At 34.9% G+C, this 26,372-nt stretch overlaps 4 protein-coding genes across 6 annotated transcripts; 3 read left to right on the forward strand and 1 right to left on the reverse strand.

The window, feature by feature from the left end:
* Nucleotides 1-3,224: 3,224 nt before the first annotated feature.
* LOC140835051 (calmodulin-binding protein 60 A-like) lies at nucleotides 3,225-7,204 on the forward strand. The gene is made up of 7 exons (XM_073200359.1): nucleotides 3,225-3,800; nucleotides 4,943-5,021; nucleotides 5,142-5,194; nucleotides 5,288-5,772; nucleotides 5,940-6,100; nucleotides 6,258-6,464; nucleotides 6,580-7,204. The coding sequence occupies exons 1-7, from the start codon at nucleotides 3,721-3,723 to the stop codon at nucleotides 6,961-6,963; spliced, it is 1,449 nt and encodes a 482-aa protein (XP_073056460.1). The 5' UTR covers nucleotides 3,225-3,720; the 3' UTR covers nucleotides 6,964-7,204.
* Nucleotides 7,205-8,109: 905 nt separating this feature from the next.
* On the forward strand, nucleotides 8,110-10,154 carry LOC140833607 (succinate dehydrogenase subunit 7B, mitochondrial-like). The gene is made up of 3 exons (XM_073197941.1): nucleotides 8,110-8,317; nucleotides 9,543-9,645; nucleotides 9,896-10,154. The coding sequence occupies exons 1-3, from the start codon at nucleotides 8,189-8,191 to the stop codon at nucleotides 9,967-9,969; spliced, it is 306 nt and encodes a 101-aa protein (XP_073054042.1). The 5' UTR covers nucleotides 8,110-8,188; the 3' UTR covers nucleotides 9,970-10,154.
* A 709-nt stretch (nucleotides 10,155-10,863) lies between these two features.
* LOC140835050 (nucleobase-ascorbate transporter 6-like) lies at nucleotides 10,864-18,491 on the reverse strand. Of its 3 annotated transcripts, XM_073200356.1 has the most exons (15): nucleotides 18,256-18,491; nucleotides 17,725-17,922; nucleotides 16,679-16,776; nucleotides 16,420-16,593; nucleotides 16,106-16,206; nucleotides 14,917-14,992; nucleotides 14,744-14,803; nucleotides 14,355-14,539; nucleotides 13,696-13,792; nucleotides 12,458-12,544; nucleotides 12,111-12,169; nucleotides 11,945-12,036; nucleotides 11,778-11,855; nucleotides 11,527-11,687; nucleotides 10,864-11,344 (listed from the first exon to the last, which is right to left on the reverse strand). In XM_073200356.1, the coding sequence occupies exons 2-15, from the start codon at nucleotides 17,825-17,827 to the stop codon at nucleotides 11,126-11,128; spliced, it is 1,590 nt and encodes a 529-aa protein (XP_073056457.1). In that variant the 5' UTR covers nucleotides 17,828-17,922; nucleotides 18,256-18,491; the 3' UTR covers nucleotides 10,864-11,125. The 3 variants fall into 3 exon arrangements, with proteins under 3 accessions (XP_073056457.1, XP_073056456.1, XP_073056458.1); XM_073200355.1 differs by lacking the exon at nucleotides 18,256-18,491 and having other exon boundaries at nucleotides 17,725-18,048; XM_073200357.1 differs by lacking the exons at nucleotides 17,725-17,922; nucleotides 18,256-18,491 and adding an exon at nucleotides 17,329-17,658.
* A 2,996-nt stretch (nucleotides 18,492-21,487) lies between these two features.
* LOC140835052 (probable inactive receptor kinase At2g26730) lies at nucleotides 21,488-25,556 on the forward strand. Its single transcript, XM_073200360.1, has 2 exons — nucleotides 21,488-22,986; nucleotides 23,343-25,556. The coding sequence occupies exons 1-2, from the start codon at nucleotides 21,729-21,731 to the stop codon at nucleotides 23,924-23,926; spliced, it is 1,842 nt and encodes a 613-aa protein (XP_073056461.1). The 5' UTR covers nucleotides 21,488-21,728; the 3' UTR covers nucleotides 23,927-25,556.
* Nucleotides 25,557-26,372: the final 816 nt, after the last annotated feature.

Here is a 26,372-nt window from a genome sequence, read left to right on the forward strand (position 1 = left end):
AGGGTTTTCGAACATGCACCAAAGAAATCCAGTAGGTGTCCTAGGCTGGTCCAAGGGTTGAATTGGTTTGGTTTGGGATGAAAAGGGCTAATTAGGTGTCAATAAGTCATGGTTCAAGTTTGGTCAAGTTTGGAGTTCATACGAGTCAAAACCGGGATATACATCTAAGTTTAAAAACGAATTGGGAAGTGAGTTGAAAAGTTAGAGTTTGGAATGATTTGGGTCGTTATTTCAAGGTCTACGGATATATATGAAAAGTTAGAGTTTCAGGGGCAAAACAATCATTTTACACCTGAAAAATGTTAGACGTCTTGGCAGTGCCCTGAATGCTGTAATAAATGTTAAAATAGTTATTTTAAATATTTATGAAATTTTATGATGAAACGTTAATGCTAAAAGACATGTTGCATGCTTGATTTAAAAGAAAAATGATTTATATGTGCATGAATTTCTATAAGTGATGGGAATATGAAAAGTCTTAGGAGGTGAATTGATCATTGTGACTAATACGATGATATGTAAGGCCAATACTCAGTTGACGGGTGAGAGGATCGTTGATGTCTCCGCCGCCTGGTATTGTGGTAATTCGTAGATGGATCTATCGATCTTCAGCTAATACGAAAGTCACAATTGAAGATCTGAATTCAATAAAAAGAGAAACATATACGTATATGAAGAAAGAAAATATGATATGATATGTGATTGTTGAGTCAATAGACTCATTAGGTGTGATTGATGCAGGTAAACATGAGATTGATGTTAATGGAGGTCTTGATGGTTGATCTTGCTGGACTGAAGGTGCACATAACCCGAGGACCGTCGCTAGTTTTCCGAAAATAAAATAAGTTCATGATTTATGATTAATTAAAGATTTTATGATTATGATGTTTTTGAGATGTTTTCGAGAGGTTGTTACAGTTAAGTTTATTTTTGAAATAATGTAGTTTAGGTTGATTGATGTTTTACGACTTTATGTTTTTACGACTTTATGTTTTGAATTAATTTCTTTTGGATTTTCAAATAATAATCGATTGGTTTATTTTTAAATGATGTAAATTATTCATATTTTAAATGCTTAGTGTTTCGGTCGAATGTGTTGGAAAGAAAAAAAATTCTAGTTTTTTTTAAAGAAAAACGATTGGCGGATGTTTCAACTAATGAATTCATTATTTCAGCATACACGCTCTTTGCAGTTGGATGAATTTTTGCGGATGGGTGAATAAATACTTCACCAGCAATGGAAGCTTTCTTCATGTCATCTCCACTTACCAGAAGATGAGATGAGGTAAGCCGAAATTGATCTAAATACAAGCCAGAACATTATAAAGACATTCTGCACAGGAAAAAAAAAAAATTGTAAGCACGAATCATTAGAATTAAATATTAACTTTTCCCATAAAAGAAAGAGTAATGGATATCATCCCAGAAGTTGATTGTTTCGTACAAGCAAAAATTGCTTTTTACCAGCAAATGGCGATATAATATCTTGAATATCCAATCTTACAAAGCCAGCAGTCAGACTCCTGTCGACCAAATTATATTAGTAATAAATTAAGGAGAAATAATATACAAGCGTGATCATGGAAAAGACGAGAGTTCATCTTACACATTCTATCCAGGATCTTGGAAGACGAACCGACTATGCTTTCCGCTGGAACGTGAAACAAAATTTTACATATTTAATATAATATTTAATATATAATTGAATTATTGTTATCTAAATAATAATTAAAAATTATAAAAAGAATTTCACATATCTATACAAAATTACATATTTAATATAATTGCATTACCGTTATCCAAATAATAATAAAAAATTATAACAAAATTTTATGAATCAAATCGATCTATTATTAATTATAATCATGATTTATATATGTTTGTTTGTGAATAAATTTTCACAAACAAACATATATTATTAATAATCTTTAATGAAATTCAAGCAATCATTTAAATACAAAAAGCTCAATCACAACAGATATATACTTAAAAAGAGTACTTTATTTTTACAGTTTCTTAATTATTTGTGCACCGCTCATATATACTATTAACGAGGGAAACTTGTTAATTGATTTTCTTTTTCCTGCCAAAAATTATTGTTACCTATAATTATGAACCTGAGATTTTTAATATAAAATATTTTTTTTTTGTTTTTGTTAGAAAAAATTATAGAGCTGCACATAATAATTCATGCATGCACGTGATTCCTATTTCCTAGTACAATGATGACCATTTTCAAATAAAATTCACATGAGAAATAACACAATATATAAACATTGCAACCACAAAAATCCAAATTGTAGTAAATAATTGAAAGGTAAGAAAATCAAATCGTTCACTGTCGTAAGGAAGCTTCGTAGAAACTAAGTTCAGCTTGTCGGGTTGCTATCTATATTATTTTGGTTTGGCTTCGCATTAACTTACAATGCAACTCGCATGGTTTTGTATTTTTATTTTTATTTTTTTGGAATGAGAATTTTATATAAAAATGTGTGTGCGCCTGCGCATAATAGCGTACAAAAATACTTAAATTTTTGCATATACCATGTTTTTTATCTTTTAATTTTGGATGGTAGCATATGAGTTGATGGAATATGTGATCGTTGGATTATTTTTGTTCATGTATTTGATTCTTCTTATCAATATTTTATCTGAAATACACAATACACATTATTTATTCAATATGATTTAAACGATTAGTATGATTTACATATTATCACGTCTGATTTTCCTTATAAATTGAATGGTAACAATTGCATGTTACATGGAAAATATATTTGCAAAGTATTATTCAGTTTGCATAATCATTAACTTTTATTATTTTTATGTCCTACCTTATTTTAATTAGTTTATATCGGGAGGATATGTTAGTAAATAACCAAACAGGCCAAATGATATCTAATTTCAAATATGATATCCAAATAAATAAAATATAGTTCACATAACAATTAAAATATTAAAATATACTATTTGGGAAAAATATTTACAGGTCTTTTGGGTGAAATTTTGTCTTTTTTCTTAAAGTAGTCGATATCTTTCCTTCTTTGGTATATTAATTATTTTTAATGAAAAAATTAAAATGGGGACTATTCACCCGTATTTTAAGAATATAAAATGGCAATTCGTAATATTTACAAATAAAATTTTAATAATTCGTCGGTCAAGTTGGGCCCCACACCAGAGCCCCTCCTCCAACTTCGTATTTGGTTAGTTCATGAACATCATTCGTGATAACCCACACCTCCCAGAAATTTTTTCCTCCAAATGTAACAAAGAAAACCCTACTAATCCTGTAAATAATCTGCCTTTTGGAAATCTAGAAAGCCGTGAATCGTTTGAGAAGCTGAAGCCCGAACAGTGAAACCATAATATGTTCTATATCTGTGATTTCTAAATTTTTTATCGTTCAGTTTCATTCCCATATCATAAATCTTTTGTTCTTTCATCTTCTCATACCACTCACAAACAAGAACAAACCCCATTATTTTATTTTATTACTTTTTCTTGCATCCCTTGGTACATAAATATTTAATGTAGCACTGCATGTTGTTCGCGATCGGGTTTTTCCCTGAAGAAATACGCCTTCTCTTATCCATGCCTCTGCGGATGCTTTATCTATATTATTTGCTGTTATTACACGTTTGAGAGTTACCATGATCAAGCCGTAGGGTACAAGAGTCGGCACGTGCTGTCTTCGTTTCCTTTGGCGCCGTTCTGGAAATGTCTCAGAAGCGGCCGCATCAAGAGGAAGGTTGCTCCTCCGATGGCATGCGTCCCAGGAAATTACCTTCTTTTAGAAGGTTTAAGTCTTTGAAAGCCCGACATAAAAATTATATGCTCGTTTTTATTGAATTATTTTTTAAATTGGCTGGACGTTTCAGTGTAATGAGATGTGGGATTTTGCTCATCTCTAGACTTTTTTTGTTGGTTTTTCATGATTCTTGAAGTGACTGTATATCGTACCTTTACTGCTGTGCTACAATCATGATTCATCTTGGTTCTTGCTTCATTAGAGTCGATAGTACAGTTATTAAATATCTTTGTATTTTAAAAATATTATTGTAATTTTGTGCATTGCAGGAAGGTAGTTTTGAAAATTCTGCAATACAAAAATTTCAGTTTGGTTAACTTGTTAGCAAGAGAACTTGAGCTTTTAATTTTGCACTTCCGGCAATTATTTAGAGTTTGATTCATTGTGGCTTGGAATTTTGGGTGGCATTTCATTTTTTGGTTGGCCATTAACTTATGCCAAGGGCCAAGGCAAAAGAACATTAAGAATATGGTATGTGTGGTTTACACTTTGTGGTAGGAAAATTTTGGTTTCTTTTGTTCGCTCAGAAGGGTTTTCTGAAGTGCTTTTGTACTTGGAGACATTTCCTCACACAGCCCTTTAATATAATGAGCTGCGTACATCTTGACCATATATCCCGCGCGCATCTTACAGTGCTTAATTTAGAGGTCTAAAGGCAGATTTTAAGCATGGCTTATTTCGTATTTTAATGAATGTCGTAGCCATTTGTATTTGCTTGTCCTACAAAAAATATCCATTTTGGTAGTCATCAATGGCTTATAAACTACTTATTTTTTTGCTGTAAGGCATAATTTTTTCATACACCTTAACTTTAAGATATATTTTCTCAATGGGCAATTCGCATGAACGTACCTCGTGTGTCTAGTACTTGACCAATAACATGGAATAATTGAGCTGAATAATTTGTATTCCTTTGGAACAAGTTGAAAGAATTTAGTTGAAGCCGGAATGAGAGGCAGATTGAGTTAGTTTCATTCTGGGGAAATTTATATTTCCTGAAAAACAACTACTAACGAATTTGGAATTTTTACCGGCCTCGATTTGCAATTTATCTGTTCACTGGAGACACGAGTTTTCACGGTGTTTCTCCTCGTAGTTTTCTCGAATGTCTCATCCATGAAATTTTTGTAGAGTGGTGCTAGATGTAATGAATCTGCAGAAACTCCAACAGCTAACGGAGCCAGTTCTGGAGCCTTTGATTCGTCGAGTTGTAAGTTTACGGCCTTGAAATACATTCTTTGTGAAATTCTACTCAGCATCCCTTTGATTCTTGAATCACTACTCTATGTACAAATTAGTAACTCTGGTCTATTCTATTGTTGGATCTCAGGTGAAAGAGGAAGTGGATTTAGCGTTAAGAAAATACTCAACCAATATGAAACGGTATAGGATCAGGTTTTTTAGTGGAAAGAATTAATGATCGTCCTTTGATAATTTTCTTATAAGTCAAGAGATTAACATGATTTTTTAATCTAGGAGTTGTGTAAAAAAATCGCAAGATTCTGAATCAAGAACTATGCAGTTTTTAAACGCCGTATCCATTCCTGTGTTTACTGGGACTCGAATCGAAGGAGAAGGGTGCAACAATCTGGCTGTAGCTTTATTTGATGTTCATACGGGGAAAGTTGTTTCGAGTGGCCCTGGATCATCAGGACAAGTTGAAATTGTGGTTCTTGAGGGAGATTTTGACGGCAATGAAGGAGACAATTGGACTACTGAAGATTTCAAGAATAATATAGTGAGAGAAAGAGAAGGCAAAAAATCCCTTGTGACGGGGGACGTGATTGTTACTCTTAAAGATGGTATTGCTCCCATTGATGATATCTCGTTCACAGATAATTCGAGCTGGACTAGAAGTCGAAAATTCAGGTTGGGAGCTAGACTCTTTGAAAATACTGGTGGTACCAGAGTGAAGGAAGCAAAATCAGAAGCCTTTATTGTAAGAGATCATCGTGGAGAATGTGAGTCCTTCGTTGATATCAGTTGGGATTTCTTTCGTTCGAATTTTTATTGTGCTCTCTTATGGTTATTTCCATGCAATCATCAGAAGTGGTGAGGCTAGAAATTTGGAAACGTGTAAAATTTCAGTCATATATGATTTAACTTTTTCATTCTGTTCATCCTCCAGTGTACAAGAAACACCACCCTCCTTCTCTTTCCGATGAAGTATGGCGTCTGGAAAAAATTGGCAAAGAAGGAGCTTTCCACAAGCGGTTACGAAAGGAAAGAGTAAACACCGTGCAAGATTTTCTGTGTTTACTCTCCTTAGATCCCACAAGGCTTCGAAGTGTAAGATTTGATGCATTATATTTATGTTTAATTATCATATTAAAAAAATTGATATAATAATGTTGATTATTGCCTTGCATTACTTAAGTATTCGTGTATCAAAAAAGAATTACCTTTCCTTAATTGTCAATAATCGTGACTGTTTATATGTTTGCAGATCTTTGGGTTAGGTATGCCGCCTAAGATGTGGGATGCTATGGTGGAACATGCTCGGACATGTGTTCTTGATAAGAAATTATACTTGTATGATTCCTCTCCATCTCAACAAAGAAATGGGGTTGTTTTTAATGTAGTCGGACAAGTGATGGGGACGTTCTCGAATGGCCAGTACGTTTCTGCTGATAACCTGTCTGAACCAGAAAAGGCAGGATTCTCATACCTTTTAACCTCGTTGGTTGTTACATAGAATAAATTTCTCCGATCATCATTTTTCTAGGCTCAAATACGCCTCAGTATATTCGTGACCGTTTTTATTTCAGGCTGATGCCAGCGTGCTGGTAATCTCTGCATTTAAAGATAAGGAGAATATCATCGTTTTTTATGATGAATCGTCTCTAAATACGTTAACCTCTTCATCATGCTTATCTACCGGCCCATCACCTTCAAGTTTGCACTTCGAGGATAGTTACCTTCGAGAACTGATCATCTCTCAAAAGATCGATGAATCCAGCTACTCCCTGCAAAATTTATCATCCCCGGATTTCATGCAGTCGGTATATAACATCCACTATCCGCAAGGTGTCGTCGAACCCATGGAGATTGGGATTGGACAAAACTCGAGTTTCCTGAATCAAGAAACCGGTAGCTTAATCTATGACACCGATTCCATGGCTGGAGCATTCTGTGGAAACGAGCATATGTAGTTCGGTGTGAGAGTTTTCTCGCTCCGAAGTTCAGATTTTGAACTACCATCTGATTTACAGATCACTGCATGGATGCATTGTTGCCTGCTTCGGCAGTTGCTGTCAATAAAACTAGAAGCCAGTGGAATAATTTGTCGAGCTTATTGAGATGGATCGGAGATTGTCGATTAGAAGGATATATAATGGCTCGGAAAAACCATGTTCGAGACGAAGTTAGATGTGTACATAACTGTTATCCAAACCGCCCTTGAGTGGTCTATGCATGAGACTGAACGTGAAGTTCCAAGCCTAAAAACGTTGAGTTACATAATTGTAATCCCTACGAGATTCATGAATCCTACTAACTAAAGCTTCATGATGTGCATTAAGAGAACGGATCACACAACCACAGCAACCCAAATTACATCCGTCTATAAGCGAGGCGTGGCGGTTCTCATATTTGGTTAGACCGTCTCAGACTCGTCTCATTTTCATCTCTCAGCACAAACTTTCTAATATCGTAATGGTAGGCTAATAATTAGAAGAAAATTTGACATAAAGGACCAGGAAATTCGAATCAAGTCTATACGAGAAATAGAAAGAATAGTGAAACACAAAATTACGAGAAATAGAAAATAGAAAGAATTAGAATTAAAGAAAACCAAAAAAAAACATTAAAAAGCAATTTTTATAGTGATGTGTCCCACAGATCTTAGGGATCGAAAATTAAAATCTCTCAATTTGCATCTTGATCGATCCTTTTAGCATCCATATTAAGTTTAACATAAAAAAATAAATGGAGGACGGATTTGGTGTTCTAAATCGTGTTATACTTTATTTAAACAAGTTTCGTCTGCACGAATTATAAAAATTTAGATGCACCAAACTTTATAGATAAACAAAGTATAATAAATCACATATGAAACATTTTGTTCACTCTTTTTTAAAAAAAAATAAAAAATGAATTGATTTAATTGTTTATAGTGCTTGAGATATTTTTTTAAAAAAAAGATTAATCAAATGTCTTGTGTATGATTTATTGTATTTGTTTATATATAAAATTTGGTATATCTAATTTTTTATAATTTGTGCAGATCTCCAGACGCCACTAGTTTTGGTAGGGAAACATAATTTATGATTTGATATGGATGATTTTGCAAATATTCGCATCAGAGTGTGAATGACACTTTTTTATATTTACCTTTTCCTCTCGGCATCCCGCGAGCTCTGATGTACGGGGAAAAAGATGGCGTTCTTACTCAACAAAACTACCCTTTCTGCGCTTCGGCTCAATTCACAGGCGCAGAAAGCTGACGGTTCGTCGAATCTTTCGAGGCGTAGATTTCATGTTGAACCTGGGGCTCGCGAGAAGGCTGTAAGTACTTATATTCTCTACATTTTTATAGTTTATATATATGATTCTGAAATTAGACTCGTTTGATTTAATGTTAATTTGATTGTGTTGGCTTTTGGGATCGTTATGGAATGAAGTATATATGACACTTATGTAAGGTTCCTGGATTAGAATAGGGGAATGAGGTAAAAGAGTATTACTTTTTTGTCTCAGATGAGGACGAGATTTGTATCGAGAATGAAACCCTGACCTTGTCTCGAGAGACAGAGGATAAAAGAGTTTTATACAAATGAAGAGGGGCTCTCTCTGGTTTTTGGTAGCTCTTTGACCTAACCTATGAGGCCAATTTGTAGTCACCAACCAAATGAAATGAAAGAGTTAAGTTTCAGATGTCATTTTTTTTTAAGAAAATATAATTTATAGCCTAGAATCCATTAATTCGTCTTGTTTCTTATGCTGTGGATCTGCCCCTAGTATCTCCACCGGCCAGAATTTGGGTGGCAATGCGCTCCACTTGATGGATAGTGATGCATTAGACCTCCACTTTTTTTGGAGATTATAAAGTCTATTGAATCTCAAAATTGTTTAGCCAAAATTTTAGCCGATTTTTGTATGGGTAAATAACTTCAAGTTCTCCCATTTTTTGCATTTTTTTATATCTATGAATACATATCCGTTTCAGATCAAATTCATAGAGCTAAGCACAACCTCAATGCTATTAAAATGTGACATTAGACTCTTAAGCTCTCAATAGATAGAAGTAATTTAATGATTTACTTTTGTTTTCTTTTATAAAAAGTTGGACTGCTTTCGAATATATTCTTTATCGACAGGCAAACGGATCCTTTCTTTAGAGATTAGTTCATATGCTAAAGGAGTTCTGTAATTTTTTTTATTGAATTAATGGTTTCCTCTTATATTTATTTCATTGATTCTATAATATTATGCACAGTTTATCGAGCTTATTGTGTTGCACATGCTTCCCATTCTAAATATTTTCAAGTCGTATTAATTATTTCAATAAGTATTACCGTTTGTACATGTGTTCAGAAATGTGTTTACACTTGCTAAGTTTTGTAATTACGTTGCTCCCAAGTAATGGTTATATAATCAAATGATTTCTTGACAGAAGCTTGGCCAGCTATCCTGCATGTCCACTGTGCCCTTTTTATACTTTCTTTCCTTTATTCAAGAATTTATTTCTGTTACATGGGTTTCTTTTGGAAATGATTCTTTTGATTTTCAGCTTTTGGCAGAAGACCCAGCACTAAATCGGTTCAAGTCATATAAGAAAAGCGTGAAGCGCCTCAAAGTATTTGGAGATGTTCTTACTATTGTCGTTGTAGCTGGTATGCTTTTCTCTGCGCTACAAATTTGAATATTCCAATTCTGAGGTGTGTTATTGTGATTGCGTGAAAGCTGTTAATCCCACTAAACTATTTGATTCACTTTGCGCGCTCGTCCTACAACAAACTCATTGTTTGATCTTATGATTTGGATAGATGAATGTATCAATATTTCAGTCGTTAATACAAGTCTTAGCTACTTACCGTTTCATAGTTTTACATACTCCACACCATACATGATATTTGTTGCCAGGATGCTGCTACGAGATCTATGTTAGAGCAGTAATGCGAGAGGAAGCCCGTAAACAAGCAGAAGAGAGCGTGTAACACCAGAAGCTATTCATGATGTCAGGGCTTTTTGGTACTTTAATTACAAAAATCTGTGTTGGAGAATAAAGTGTTTAATATACAGTATACTACTCAATTATGTGAGAGTTGAGACTGGGGAATTTGGCATGTAGAAGTTTTCTTTTATCTCGCTTCCTTGCTACAAAATTTCAGTTCCAAGCTTACCACCATTTTTTAACCGGTACTTCAAATTGGTTCGGGTATTTTTTTTTTTTTTTGGATCACTTTTGTTTCATTTTCAGGACTTGGCACAAAAATGAGACTGTCAGAATGGTCTACTATTCGTGTTTCCTTAATTGCTGTCTCGGGGCGGAACTAGGATCCGAAAGTCATCGGATGTAATATCTTAAGTGTCATCATTTCAAAAAATAAAGAAAATGCATAATATGATATTTTAAAATGATTCTATAATCACAATATGGTAAAAAAAAATTAATATTAAATTTTATAATCACATTCTGTAATAATAATAATAACAAACGAAAAATAATATATAATTGTTGGCTGTAACTTTATATATAATATCAAGAAAATAATTCTACTGTTTAAATGATAAATTTCCTCAAGAACGAGCGTCACTCCTAGTGTCGGGGTCTTGTCACTCTTCGCGGCTGAGTACAAGGTGGTTGTGAGACATAACGGCCAGGATTCATCTTCATGATTTGTTGAGCATAAACAGGGAAATAAAGATTATCCACTTTGCCCTTGTGTTGAAGTTACCACTTCATCTATTAATCATACTCTTCCACTTAAATGATAAATTAAAGAAATGTTCCTTCGTGTTTGAAATGTTATATTGATTATCAAGCCATTTAAATCTCTCCAAATCCACAAACTTTTCACCAAAAAAGAAAACCAAGACGACACTAAAAATACTATAAGCATAGTGTTTCGTGTAAAGGAACCGAGAAATGTACTTAGACGAGTTACAATTACAATCCAAGCATCCAAACACAAGATGAGTCAGTCATCTTGCCATTGGACCAAGGCTATATGTGTTTGTTCCACCACGTGTTAAAATACAAGAGTCTGAAAACAATGGTGGTACTCTAGTGGCCCATACTTGGTTTTTCAATATTACTTGAAGCAGAAAATTTAGAGCTGAGACTAACCATTCCCCTTTTCGGTATCAGAATTACACAGAAGGGAAATATTTGTTGAGATTGAAAGGTAGTGAATAGAATTCCTCGCTTCTGTTATCAGTCTTGAAGGACCGGAACTTGTCCCACCAATGTTTGCCTCGATCTTTCCTTATCTGACCATCCTTTTTGTGCAACGTCTTGTCCAAGAAATACGCGACTATGCCAGCTACGAAAGCTTTTGATGAGAAGGGGACATTTACCATGTCGTTGAACTGGAAATAAAGGGATAGAAAAAATTGTTCAAGAACGCTTTTTTACATTATTTTCCAAGAATGCCACAAAAAAAAAAAAAAAGCAGGCATCAATTAAAGTTGTCGAGGAAAGAAACAAAGAACAAAGAAGATATCATTTTTCTTAGCCAAGAAGTTTATAGGAAATTCATAGTCGTGCATACCCATCTGGCTGTCGTGTTGACAGGTCCAAATCCTTCGATAGCGGTGTGCTCGTTGAAATATTGGGGGATAGACAAGCCCAGAAAAATAGAAAAGCCTAAGATAAATTTTGTCCGGAAACTGTTGAGGTTGCAGAACTGAAGAAAGCTTAAACCGGCCGAACCTGAATTCAAGATTAACGCTCAAATTTCTCATAAACATCATACCTAAAAGAAATGGGCTCAGAATATTTTGTCAAGCTTCATTTACATACCAACATATGCAAAGAAGAGACAGTACAAGGCAGCTACAATAGGTGCCGGTATTGAAGCAAAGACAGCTCCAAATTTCCCTGTTAAGCATAATCGTTGCTTGTTAAAGTGACATTTGTTAATAAAACAAGTGATTACTGATTAGAAAGCCAAGTGCAGAAAAGTTTACCGAGTACAGAAAAGAAAAGCATAAATCCAGCAGATATTTGCACTACTCTCCGGCTTCCAACACGGGTCAATGCTAATAGACCAGCATTCTCACTAGATACGAAATCAAGAAAAGGAAGATCTGAGTAAATGAAAACAGACAGACTGGAGAAAAGTGAATATCTTACATGGATACAGAAGATCCATTTGCAGTTCCAAACAAACCGGACAACAAGATTGCAACACCCTGTCATTCAGAGATGGGCCAAAAAAAGCAATCAAATTCCGACAATAATCATTTTGGTTATCCAAATGAACAAGACACTATGAAAATAATCAAGGAGAAATGTTATAAAAGTATTTATTTGATACTAACGTTGATTGCAACACACGAAACTTATATGAAAAATATCTCACTGAAATTCTATTTGATTTTTGTCAAGAATGTAAATATCATATTTTTCTACTTTATTTGTTGAGTAAAAGAAGCTGCAAAATCAAAACTTGAGTTATCCAACATGCCGAGTCTAATTACCTGCCAGCCTACACCACGGCTAAGAATTGATGGTGGCAAAGGGGTTGCACTTGCATATCTGGACACAGCAATGAATCCACCAGTGGACTGCATTAAACATTTCATAACATGTCAAGCAAAATTACGTGTTACGTCTGTTAAAATATGAAATTTCGTGAGAGAGCACAAGATTTACAAGAACTGTATCCACCAGAGAGATGTCCACGTGACTAAAATTCTTATAAAATCAGTTAAAATTTGAAGACCTAACATAGGTGAAACGTGTTGGAGATAAACATGAAAGAAAACAATTCCTGAAATGATCTTGACAACATCAGTTCTGATTGAACAACATATTCTTGGTCAACTCTTTTTTTTTAAGAAAATGACCTCCTCAAGTGTATTTCAAATACACTTGAGGAGGTCATTTCTTAAAAAAAAAGTTGACCAAAGTTATTTAACCAATTTCCCCCATATTTATTTATTTGATGTCCAACACTACCCTGATGTCAAGTGCGGGTAACTTTTTGTATTATTCAGCTTAAGACAGAAAATATCTTGCTCACAAAAGAATGGATAATAACGATTGATATGCATGGTTCCATCTCCTTAATGTGATAATGAGACGGCCATAATTTTATAGCAAAGGTACACAAAAATTGTTCATCACACGGATACTAATAATCATGTTAACAACAATTGTGAATAGATCTTTGGGGTTGTGGTAAACGTTAACCAGATCACGGATATATTATAGATGGCATACATGACCTACAACATGAAAAAGATCCTTTACATAAAAGAGAAAATCACACATAACTCAATGTAATTTGATTTGGGCATGGACCAATATTCACAAGACATACTAAATTTCTAAAAATCATATATTATTCAACCGTAATTTTATTATAATCATCACTGTTTATACAACAACAAAAAAAGCAAGTTGAGGACAAATATGATAGAAAATATTATTTTAATTGAGCTCAATAAAATCATATCAAAATATACATACCAATCTTGATAATATTAAATCCATTTCTATAGTATTTTCTTGATTTCCGATAAGAGACAAAGAAAAACCCATCAAATGAATTAGAGAGCAAATTCGCTTTTGCCTTTGGAAGAGTTTGAACACCAAAATGAAATCAATTATTGAAGTTTTGGTCTGCTTGAGTTCAAAAGGAACACCAATAGATGCTCTACAAAAATTGATAAAAAAAATTATTGATAACAGAGAAACTGAGGTCAAAACAAACCTCTACAAGGGCAACAAATGCAGCCATCATCATTGCAAATACTTCACCAGCATCAAACGAAGGCGCTCCCCACTGAAAGGGATATGGAACTCTAATCCTGTATGTGCAAGGTCAACATGGTCATAAGTAAGTCATTGCCAATACAGAGAAATAACAAATTATCAGGGAAGGCGAATATTAAATCATTGTATGCAACAAGTCAGAACTTTCACAATTCACAACTAACTGAATCCTACACTGCACAAAGAGGGCTCATAGCCTATTGGCCCTTGCACTGAAACAGTAGCTGCATATCTCAAGCTCAAAAACTTATATGATCAACCAACGAGAATCAAATGTTCTTGAAACACAGAACATATATATGTTAACTTATTTGAGTCCAAATAAAATTTAATGTCTGATGCTACTGCATATTTTATTTAAACCCAAAATTGACTCAAGATCCATGTGGCCAACCAGCTTACCATTGTGGATCAGTTGGTTTCCAAAGAGTTATGTCTCAGGTTCAAACTTGGTAATGCGTGGGAAAGAGTGAAAAAACTACACAGCACATACACATATATAGTGCCAAACAGCACTTAATAACAGAAGTATGCAAATAGCTCACAATCATAGGGTTATGAAACACAACTGATGATTAAGCAAAACCTTCAGCATACCATGGAGCAGCAGCAATAAGTCCAGCACGATCAGTTCTGCAGCTCGTTTGAGTCTTCGGCGGCTTTCCATTATAGGCCCCACCCACAGTAAGCAGGTGTGCATATATCCACACAATTGTGACTGAGAATATCACTGCAAAGCGATCAAAAATATTCTTTCCTGGACGTATGAAATGGACCAAGTACTGCAACAAGAAAAATCCAAGTCCATTCAATCACAGTACATCAGATAAATGCTGCAACAAAAAGTAAAATAAGTCCTATGCTAACATTTATAGCAGAAAAATTTCTTGGGCACAAAAATTGAAATATTTAGAGAAAGCAATCTCCGATTAGTCCTATCAAAGCAAGATTGTAATACGCAGTTGACATGCAATTCAAGATGTCACCTGAGAAAAGATAACCAAAATGATGAGTTGTGGTAACCCGATCTCAACACAGTTGGCAACCTAAAAATCAAGGATGGCGAATCAAATCCAGCTGTTTCTTTTATCAGAAGGAAACTGTGACGAATATGTTCAAGAAAACACAAAGAATGAAATTAAGTAGCCCTTGTTCGTACCCCAGGGAATCCAAGCTCGTAGAGTCCAAAACCGGCAAGAGCCACCAAAGGAACAGCAGAAAGTGGACTCAGAAACCTGTAGTTACACATGGATGAGAAAAAACAGAAACACTACGTGAAGTGAATTTGGTCGCACAAAAATCTTGGGTAAATGCGTGTGTCTCAATAATAAATTTGTCAACGGTATCATTCGCTAGAAAAATATACTCAAATATAGTCAAACAGACAAAGACCAAGTTCTTTACAGCCCACTCATCAATCACAAATACTATACCTTATTTAGCTGGATTAGATTACTTCATTGACTACTATGTTAATGTCGAATTTGCTGTACTGGCGAACCAATTAGATTTAAAAACAACACAAAATTCAACTGCTATAAACACAATAATTCTTGATGCTAAAGCACAAAACGAAGTGTCGACATTGACCCAGCCAAAAAGCATCCAAATCATAATGCATTATCTAAACGGAAGCAATTGGTCAAGAATAGGTGAGATTTCTCCTCGAAAAATAGTATTTACTTAAGAGAGCTAAGACATTGAAGGATAGTAGGACAGCCCAGACCTCTCCTAGTGTTTTATTTACGTACCTTCTAACTGGTCTTCTATAAAAAGAAAATTAATTCCAATCTTAAGCTAACACTAGCTTTTACAGGGTATTAGAACCTTGTTAGCCATGAAGCTGACCAAGCCAACACGTGGATATGTGATTCTGCCTACCTACACATTTTTATTCCACTTGTATGGTAAGATAAAGTAAATACATTAAATTTCAATAATTCTCTATCCATATTTCCATAGTTCACATGGGTTCAGACATAATCTCCATTGAAATTATGGTTTGGATTCTTTGCTTTTGCACTCTAGCTAGGAATCATTAAACCATATATATAAACATGTTGACGCAATCATGAAAATCTTTTAAAGAATAAAATCTGCCAATGTATGCGGGGAAATTAATCTCTCGTTTCTGTCTTATTTCTGTCTTTAATAATTTTTATACGGTCAAGTGTTATCACTAGTTTTTCTATTTTATTTCTCTACAAAATGTCATGATGTTCTTCAAAATAGCATGCGCATAGCGCAAGTGCAGGCAAGACCAGCAACATTATGTAAATGATAAAATAACAATCTGAGTACTCCAAGCTTGGTGGATAGGCATATCAAAAACGTAATTCATATCAGACCTTGTAACATTTCGCCAAAGACCACTGAAACCAAGGACTATCTGAATGGTGGAGGCAACAATAAATGCACCCTGGGTGGCACGCATTATCTTCTTGAACTTCTGCACCATCATTTGCATTTAACATAATTAGCAAAAATAAATAGAAGTATTAAAACCTTCTAGCGTTTCTTTATTTCTAATTCTTTCACAGCTGTATAGCTTAAATTGAGGAAAGCTTATAATTTTAGCCGAAACAAGCACCATGGCACAAGAACAATGTTCTCAAAAAGGAACATAAAAAGTATCAACCGAAATAGTATGAAGATCACAAACCGAAATAGGATCTGGATCACTCCATCTTCCAGACAGGATTATGGAAATTGTGGGTGAGACGAAGGTGTACGATCCTCCAATTACAACAGGTAATCTGGTTCCAAACCATGTCTGTAACAGAGTATTCAATCCGGCAACGAAAAGAAGAGTCTGGATAACTTGTGCTTTCTCACCCTAAAGGCATGTGCAAGGCTACATAAGGAATACAAAATCAAGCAGAAAACGAACTTCAAGATAATACAAGCACTTGAAGGCTCACATTTCCTCCTCCCATTTGAGGAACCAGGGCAGTCGGGATGATGACGGTTGTACCGAGCATCACAAGATAATGTTGAAATCCAAGAAGAATAGCCTCAGCTGCAAAACAAAAATCAGAGTTAAATAATTCAATCAGAACCCATGTATTCAAGCATTTGGAAAGATAGACAATGTTGATTAAGTCACTGATAATTTCAAAGCCGTTAAAGCAAAAAAGGGGACGAGATAAACTCGAAGATCACTCGGAAATGCATTGCTGCTTAATGATTTTACAATGCCTCGAATTAGGATAACTACTTAAAGTTATTCTGGAAAAACAACGAAAGGTTATCTTGAGTACCAAATAGACCGAAAGGTTGTCGAACCAGGATCCTCAAAATTAAACAAGTTAGATGTCTCCAAAGAAGGAAACAAAAAACAGCGGATCTATGTAAAGTATCAACATGAACTGTAATAAAATAGCCAGAAAAGCACACAAAACCATTAAAACATGCTATTTAAAAAACATATTTAGTGAAAGCATCAGTTCCAGAAAGGTAGATTCAGATTCAAACATGACATTCAATTTTAAAGGCTAAAGTAGATGTAACAGTCTTTTGATCAGCAAAAACTGAACATAAAAAGATCTCAAAAAAGGGCAGGAAAGCGTACATAGATTAACAAGAATCGGAAAATAGTAGATACTAGTCGTCCAGGCAAGGGAAAATGCATAAAGTCCTTATAGAATAACATAGATTGCTAAAATCTGTCTCCACGCAGATACTCTGCAACACCTTCTGCCAACACCTTGACAAAAATTGCCCCGAGAATATTCCATCAAAATAAAAGAAAAAAAATTATTGCCACGAGAATATACCACTCAAATAAAGATGACAAAGAAAAAGGAAAGCTGAAGAAAATTAACTCTCCCAAAAAAAGGAAAGGAAAGGAAAGCCAGTAGCTCAAACAATTCACAACCACTATATGCCAAATTTTACAAGAATAATAAAAGAATGTACTAAATAAAGTGAAGAAATAAGTGTCTAATTTCATAGAACAGATACTAACGCCAAGGAGGCGGACTGGTAATGCAATAAGAAACATTTGGAAGCTGATCCTTTGGTGGGTGTGGCGCTGGCTCATCTGACTTCGGTGCTGCTCCCCCAGCCATTTTTCTTCTCTCTATGGAGAAATAGAATAGAAAAACAGTTTTCAAGACTTCTCAGTGGGACTCACGAGCCTGCAAAATGCGAAAAATCCCAAAATCTGCAAACACCCAGATCAGAAATCTTCAAGGAAATGCTGAAAAACTCCAAGGGAAGAAAATGCAAACGATGTGAAAACCGTAGGAACTCGGGAACAAATGAAGATCCAAGTAATAAAAGCGCAACAACCCACATGTAACTTCCCCCACACTATGCTACGCGGCCCACCGCTTTATGGTAACATTGAAAAGTAGAAGAACATAAAATCATAGGGAAAAATAAATCAGGACAATGAAAATGTAACAGAAGAGGTGTATATATTAAGTGTCATAATTGCAACAAAATAGAAAATAATTATCATTACAAAAACAAAACAAAAAAGTAAGAAAGTGACCTGCTCGTGATACGAGGGAGCTTGTCAAGAACCAAATCAACGAGGATGCGAAACAGGCAAAGTCAATAAATCAAAGACCCCACCTCTAGAAAAGTTTCAGTAAAAAGGCAAGACTCTCCAAGGAGGTGACAAAGGAGAAAAGGAGAGAACTTTACCGGATGGTTGGCAATTTTTTCCATAAAATGCAAGGAAATAGTTCGAGAAACAAGTCAGAGCCAAAAGTGTAACGATTAACTAGCTCAAGATTTGTCAACCATTAGCGAATACTTGATAGAGTCTTCAGCAAAAAATTTAATATTTTTTATTGTGTTCTTGACAGGATTCTTGGGTTTCAGTACATTTTATTAAACAAGAAAGTGTGCGTTTTGAAATGTGCGACATTAAAGATTCTCTCTAAGCAAAATCAGGTCCGCTGTTGTAATTTGGAAGCTGGCGGTGAAAGAACTCAATTCCAAAAATCAATTCAAGATAAATGATTGTCCAAGTCCACAAATTGGAAGATTTTGTTTTTTAATCTCAGTCAATTATACAGGTAAAAAGATTGATTTTTTAATTAAATAATTGATCCAGATTATTTTACAAAATTTTCCCATCTACTCTTTTTTGGAGATAGACTCCCTCATTATTATTTTTAATTCCATTCGCAACCTCTGTTTGTTGGCTATTGCTTTCCAAGTGATGTTGATTTTTTTGATCGTTTTCTTATAGGAGCTTTTAAATTTGGTTGGTGAGATCAACTTTTCATGCGTATCCCTTTCCACAATTTTTTTTATTCCTTATTATTATTTTATTCCTTCTCATTCTTTTAAATGTACTTAATTTTGTTGTTATCTTAATTCGATCCAAAAATATCATATCCAGTAATAACCTATATTTCCTTTAATTACCAGTTGTAACCATTAATTAACACAAAAACTTGTGTGAAACCATATTACGTGTCATATTTTGTGAGACAGATCTCTTATTGAGTCATCTATGAAAAATATTACTTTTATTGTTAATATCAGTAGAATTTATCCGTCTCACAGATAAAAATTCATGAGATTGTCTCACAAGAGACTTACTTCTAAATTAATACAAGGATACAGACTTCATATGCTTATATTTTTCTGAGCCCGAGAGATATGTTGATGAAATCCAGTTTATTTGTGTTTCTGGCCAACAATGTTCAATCCAAAAAATATTAAAGAACAAGCCCAATAATTGTAACCCAAAACAAGGATGATTCTTTTTTTTCGTAGTTTATATTTCGGTGTGCACTGAGTAAATTTCTGCGATCTAACACCGACTCTCCACCTATGCATGATATGGATATAACTCAAATATAATAATTTATTAACGTATGAGAATACAATAAAATTGTTTAAAATATAAAAAAGTCAAAATTGCAATTTGAGCATTCATATACACGTTTATTGATGATTCTGATGTTGTACCTATACATTTCAGCTTTCCTTGGCTTGTAGCACATCTAGTATCGATGTCCTAAGTTTGACAAGAGTTCTTTTTCTAAGATTGAATTATAACAAAACTTCTCCCAAAAAAAAAAAGATGAGCAAAAAATAATCAGTTTTGGTCCCCCCATCCATGCTTCAAAAACTCAACAAATTTGGTCCAAATTCTTTTAGAATAGGCTTCGATGGTAAACTTGGATTTTTGAAAGGATTTTAATTCAAACTATTGAAGATTTTCTAGAAATAGTATATAATTGGTTAACATTTCAATTACTTTGAAAATCTATATTATCTATATTATTATATTACTAAGTGTGAGATCCTTAAAATAACTACTTTAGAAGACACCAAAATATTAATTTCATAATTACGTAATTATATTGAAAATAATCCATATGTAAAACTACACAATCTTCTAAATTGAAAATAATTTCGTATTAATTGTTTAATATTATTTGATCAAATAAAAAATAATAATAACACATGCAACAACACATGCATCTTTTACTAGTATACACTAAATGGAAATGAGGATTTAGAGATATGGCTCGATACAACGACGGAAACAATCAAACCGTGGTTCATATTTCCGTCACTAATAGACAACATATTCCTACATCTCCGTCGTTGCTCTGTCGCTAACCTTGTTTAGCGATGGAAATTTCCCGTTGCTATAATTAATTATTTGCGGTGTTAATTCTCTTTTGGTGATTTTCTCGTATTCAATGTTGAGAAGTGTTTTGAAGTATTTTGCTTAAAATATATCATATATTGTAATAAGTGCATCCGCATCCGTCCACATTAATCTATGTTATTAACTTTCCATCTCCTCAAAAATTATGGGTCCACGAGCCACATATTCATTACATTAACATTTTCCCATTATTAACACACACTCACATTCATTTAATATCAACTTTCATTATTTATGGGTCCCACTGTCCACTTACGCATTTTTTTTAAATTTTAATTAATTCAATATCTTTCTAATTTTGTTAAAATTTTACAACAAATATTATTAAAAACAAATAGTATTATTATTTTAAAAATAACTTAATTTCAATATTCATCAAAATATTATTAAAAAATGAAAAAAAAATGTTGGACGGTTTGTGAGAAAGCGTCGCACATAGCGACAGTTTGTGAGAAAACGTCGCAAGTAGCGACGAGTTTTGAGAAACCGTCGCAAGTAGCGACGTTTTCAATTTGCGACGCTTTACGAAAAACCGTCGCTATTTGCGAAATAATGCCGTTCATTCTGGTGAATTTCATGGCTGACATGGCAGCCAAGATTAATAATCCATGCACCCACATTGGTGCATGAATATTAATATGTGTTAATAATCACTCATTAATGCACCAACAGGGGCGGAGCCAGGAATCTGGCGTTATCCGAGCTAGAATTTTAAACTCTAACATCCTTTAATATTTTAAATTGATCTACCCGGGCTAATATCAAATTTATAGCCCGGGTACTTTAAGTTGTACCTCCGCCCCTGTGCACCAATGTAGGTGCCCTAAGAGGTGACAAAACTTATAATGTTTCTAAGAAGATTATATTAAAATTCGATTTCTTTATCATTGGACGAGGAGAGTTTCCATTTGCCTACACATGGGTTCTATCATCAAATTTTCTTAATTAAATGCCATTTGGTTTTTTGGCATAAATAAATAAGCGTATCTAAGAACTCAAGAAAAAAGTCGAGGAGTAGGTAGGCAGCTCAGGTTATAAACAGAACAAAGATAAATGAATTTGACACTTTCCCACTGCCGGCTTCAAACATATTTATTTCCACTCATTTGTCATTTTCTGTTACCCCTCTTGTATTTGTTTGTATATACAGATCACAATCCATCGGCCACTCCCTGGAATGATCTTCCAGAAATCCAACCATTAATCGGAAAATCCATAATACTTTTAGTTATGATATCATTACTTTAATTTGTCACCATAACATAATGCCCTTCATTGTTTAACCTTAGCAAAATCAAGAAAATCCTTGCTATTTTAAGAAGAAGATGGATCGACCTCGGGTGTGGCAGTTCTTTCTTCTCTTGTCGATGGCTTCTGCAGAAACAACGGAAGTAAGGGAAGCAATGGTGCAATTCATGCAAAAACTTGCTCCCCAAAACATTCAGAGAGAACCCAACTTTGGTTGGAATTTGAGCTCGGACCCTTGTGGAGATAAATGGAAAGGAGTAACTTGTTACGTTGATTCGCCAAGAATCAAGAAAATTGTACTCAATGAGGAAAACCTAACAGGTTTATTTGACGCAGCCTCTCTTTGTGTCAGTAGGGCTCTTCTCGTATTGAGCCTAAACTCGAACAACATTGTTGGGATGCTTCCAGAAGAGATATCAGCATGCAGTCTTTTAACACATGTTTATTTAAGTGGAAATAATTTCTCGGGTGATCTTCCAGGTTCCCTTTCCAGTTTAAGTGATTTGAAGAGGTTTGATGTATCAAGAAATGGATTCTACGGCGTAATACCGGACATGTCAAGAATCTCAGGTTTGCTGACTTTTCGAGCTGAAAATAACCGGCTAACTGGAGGTATACCTCAGTTTGATTTCTCCAAGATTCAAGATTTCAATGTCTCTTACAATAATCTCAGCGGTGAGATTCCTGATGTCAAGGAACGTTTCCATGAGACTAGCTTTTTAGGGAATCCAGGATTATGTGGAAAGCCTACGTCTAATACTTGCACCCAAAAAAAGAATAAAGGGAAAACTTTGCAAGATTATCTGATGTACTCTGGATATGCTGTAATTGGATTGCTCATTTTTTGCCTAATTGGTTTCAAATTGATCATGAAATGCAAAAGTAAACAGAAAGATGATGTCTCCACAAAGGATTCCCAGACGGGCATGGTCATCAGCCCGTCGAGTGAGTCTAAAAGCATTGGTGGTGGAAACCGGTCTGAATTTTCTATAACATCTGTTGAAAGTGGGAAGGATTCTTCCCTAACCGTACTACACAGTCCAGTGTCTGAAGGGTTGAAATTCGAGGATTTGTTACGTGCTCCGGCCATATTGATTGGAAGAGGCAAAAATGGAAGTCTGTATAAAGTTACACTAAGTGAAGGAGTGATTCTTGCAGTGAAAAGGATCAAGGGTTGGGATGTCTCAAAGGATGAGTTCACGAAGAGAATGGAGGCGATAGATCAAGTGAAGCATCCAAATGTATTGCCTGTGATTGCGTTTTATTGTTCCAGACAAGAAAAACTCCTGGTTTATGACTTCCAAGAGATAGGCAACCTATTCAAGCTTCTTCATGGTAATTTTTTTACTCCCTATTCGCATCCCTGTGGTTATATCATTGCTAGTGAAACTTACCTTTAAAAATCATCCTACAAGATACTCACTCCGAATCTTCTGAGACATTTCTTTGTTGCATCTTTGAAATGTTACGGTCATAAATTGGTTTAGCTAGCAATTCGTCGTATGATGATTCATATATTTGAGAGGTCCTCCAGTCTGATGCTAATAGACCTCACAAACTAACATTTCGGCATCGAAATTTTCTCTCAAACTTGTAGCCCAATATTATATTATATGTGGTTCATATGCATGTCAAAAAAGTAAAATAAAATTTGCACGTCAATTATAAAGTTCTCGTACTGCCAATTCCAGGACCCGAGAAAGGGGAACAGTTCCACTGGGAAAGCAGACTAGACGTTGCAGCCAAAATTGCGGATGCGTTAGCTTTCATGCATGAGAGACTACAAACAGTTGGAATCCCTCATGGAAATCTAAAATCCTCCAACATCCTACTAAACAAAGAAATGGAACCTCTAGTAAGCGAGTATGGCTTGGCAGTGATCAACAATCAAGCTGATTCTCATCTGGCCCAAATGGAGAGATCTCAAGACAATGATTTCCCCATTGTAAATGAAAGAAACAACATCTTTAAGGCCGATGTATACAACTTTGGAGTTATCCTCCTCGAGTTATTGACAGGGGAACTTGTTCCAGACAACGGGTATGATCTAGCTGCATGGGTTGATTCTGCTATTCGAGAAGAATGGACCAAAGAGGTTTTCGAAAAATCATTGGTTTCAGAAGGTGCAAATGCGGAGAGGATGGTGAATTTGCTGCAGGTGGCTTCGGAATGCATCAGTTCTTCAGCAGAAATGAGGCCAAGTATGAGGGAAGTTGCTCATCTGGTAAACTCGATAAAGGAATACGAAGAGAAATCTAAAAGTTCTGACCGCTGATGATTTGTCAGCTATGCTATATAATATAGTCTAAATGACACTCAGACAGACTCCCTTTTAAAGAGAAACTAAATGTACGAAACCTTTGAAATTCCCCAGCAAATATCAAATTAATATTCATTTACTACTATTATATAAAGAATGTTATATAGTCAATCTTTTGTTTCCCAAAATTTCATTTACTAGTATTACTTCGATTGCATCTTCAAACATTCTCTTACTCAACATTCCCTAAACATAAAAATGAAAATAAAAATAAAAATTAAAAGATCTTTCATTTCAAATCATCTATTCTAACTATTTTAGTGGCGATGGTACAAACTAAAACAATGAAAAAAAATCCCAGTTGGAAAATCCGATGGGCGGCTGTATTTTGGGCAAAAAAAGTTTATTATTATTATTATTCGACAGATATTACGGAGGATTTTTATTTGCTTTCCAATTGGAATGTCTGACAACTGGAAACGACCTAATTTTCAAAAGTATTTCTTATATTGTGAAATAGAGACATCAAGTCGACAATTATTTGAATTATTTTATTATAGTGATTAATGTGTGCGTGAATCTTGTGACGCCAGTTGACAGTCAGAGACAAAATAGATACAGAGTCTGGAACGTCGATTAAAAAATCAATTTAACCACAGTAAATAGCAATTTACTGCTCCCGATAACTTTCAGAATAGATGCTTTACTCTTTGTTTGAAGTTTAGAGTAAATACATTTTTGATGCACTTTCTATATATAAAATCATATCTTCGATACATTTCCAAAAAAAGTAGTAGAATATAATGATTAATTAAAATAGTCGATAAAAATAATTATAAGAGGAAAAATATCAACTTTCCACTCAGATTTTGACTCGTACTGTCCACGTCAAACTTTATTCCTCCAACAAGAAACAATAATTTAATAGAAAGTTGACAAAAATTATCAGATAATCAAACGCAAACTAGTAATAATCTGATGTCTTTATGTAATTCTCCCACTAAATATTATATACAAAATAAAAATCAAAGACCAAAAAATAATAATTTTGGACAACAAAAAAGGGGAAAATACAGAGACTCGCTAAATTTGATGAGCTGTGATCGAGAATACCTCGGACGCCAGCGCAGAACAGCACTTCCGGCGTTAATTAAACGAAGGTGACACCTTCCTTGCCGAAATCCATGGAACCCTTGGCGTACCTAGAAGAGAAATTCCGCGAGAAGTACCCATCCTCTCCGTCGTCATCGAAATGACCGTTCTGCCCCGGCCCCTCGTCGAAGTTCATGGCGTAACTCAATGGGTCGTACTGTACATTCACGTGCTTTCCGCTCCCGCTCCTATTCCTATTCCGATTGAACCGGCGTACGAAGGTCTTCCACCTCGGACCAGCCACGATCTCCGACAATTCTCGGATCTTCTTCAGTAAGCTCACTCCACGGGACCAAAGCGAGTCTCCGGAAGGGATCTCGGACGCCCGTACCTTCTGCCACCACGCCAATCCGACAGCGGGGGATGGCGAGGAGTTTGTGTGGAAGAAAAAACAGCAGCGGCGCTTCTGGAAGAGAGTCTCCGATGCTTCGTCGATTGGCTGCACGCTTTGGCGCGAGAACCCACCAGCCTCCATTGCCCTATAGCACAAAAACAGACACAGACACAGTCGTTCGTGCGTGTGCGTATATATATATATGTGTGTGTGGAGAAATGGAGAAGGGTTTTGCCCTACTTTGTCAATCTATTTGCAAAGCAGGAATATATTTTCCGGATTCTCTGAAATCAAATTGAGCAATTATTGCGTGTAGATGGAAAGTTGGCTTGAAAGAAAGTAACGGCTAAAGGGAGATGCGTAGTATATATATGATTTTTGAAAGGTCGTTTTTGCCTTTACCGTGGGGACATGTACAGTGTCTAAGAAGGGTATGGCAGTACTTTCCAGTTTATTGTACAGATGATGGTGGCCACAGCCTGGCATTTCCACATGTATACATTGACAAATATATAGCCTGGCATTTCCATATGTTATACATTGACAAATATTATATATATATATAACCAAAAATAAAACTTAAGCTTTCAAATATAAGAAAAGTTAAATTCTAAAAAAATTCTTATGAAATAAAAAAAAATAGTGAAACGGTCATGATTGATTTTGATAATTGATTTTTGAGTGGGCTCATGTGAGACCGTTTCACAAATCTTAATCTATGAGACGAGTCAATCCTACCCATATTCACAATAAAAAGTAATACTCTTAGCATAAAAAGTAATTAATACATTTTCATGGATGACCCAAATAGGAGATCCGTCTCACAAATATGATCCGTGAGACCGTCTCACACAAGTTTTTGCCTTGATTTTTTTAAATTATTTTAAAATATGATTCATATAAGACCTTGACTGGTTCGATCGGTTGATTTTAAAAACATGAGTTTGATATTTAAAATGAATTGTAAGTGGATTC

The sequence above is a fragment of the Primulina eburnea genome, chromosome 6 (assembly GCF_022965805.1).
Source record: "Primulina eburnea isolate SZY01 chromosome 6, ASM2296580v1, whole genome shotgun sequence".
Lineage (NCBI taxonomy): Eukaryota > Viridiplantae > Streptophyta > Magnoliopsida > Lamiales > Gesneriaceae > Primulina > Primulina eburnea.

Excerpts from the sequence above, each read along its gene's own strand:
- LOC140835051 (XM_073200359.1), top strand. The coding sequence starts at position 3,721 with ATGTCTCAGAAGCGGCCGCATCAAGAGGAAGGTTGCTCCTCCGATGGC. Across the intron at positions 5,773-5,939 it reads AAGAGATCATCGTGGAGAAT|TGTACAAGAAACACCACCCT; the intron begins GTGAGTCCTTCG and ends TTCATCCTCCAG. Across the intron at positions 6,465-6,579 it reads ACCTGTCTGAACCAGAAAAG|GCTGATGCCAGCGTGCTGGT; the intron begins GCAGGATTCTCA and ends TTTTTATTTCAG.
- LOC140835052 (XM_073200360.1), top strand. The coding sequence starts at position 21,729 with ATGGATCGACCTCGGGTGTGGCAGTTCTTTCTTCTCTTGTCGATGGCT. Across the intron at positions 22,987-23,342 it reads CCTATTCAAGCTTCTTCATG|GACCCGAGAAAGGGGAACAG; the intron begins GTAATTTTTTTA and ends TGCCAATTCCAG.
- LOC140833607 (XM_073197941.1), top strand. The coding sequence starts at position 8,189 with ATGGCGTTCTTACTCAACAAAACTACCCTTTCTGCGCTTCGGCTCAAT. Across the intron at positions 8,318-9,542 it reads CTGGGGCTCGCGAGAAGGCT|CTTTTGGCAGAAGACCCAGC; the intron begins GTAAGTACTTAT and ends TTTGATTTTCAG. Across the intron at positions 9,646-9,895 it reads TACTATTGTCGTTGTAGCTG|GATGCTGCTACGAGATCTAT; the intron begins GTATGCTTTTCT and ends ATTTGTTGCCAG.
- LOC140835050 (XM_073200356.1), bottom strand. The coding sequence starts at position 17,827 with ATGGCTGGGGGAGCAGCACCGAAGTCAGATGAGCCAGCGCCACACCCA. Across the intron at positions 14,804-14,916 it reads ACGAGCTTGGATTCCCTGGG|GTTGCCAACTGTGTTGAGAT; the intron begins GTACGAACAAGG and ends CTTGATTTTTAG. Across the intron at positions 12,170-12,457 it reads GCCGTGGTGTAGGCTGGCAG|GGTGTTGCAATCTTGTTGTC; the intron begins GTAATTAGACTC and ends TCTGAATGACAG.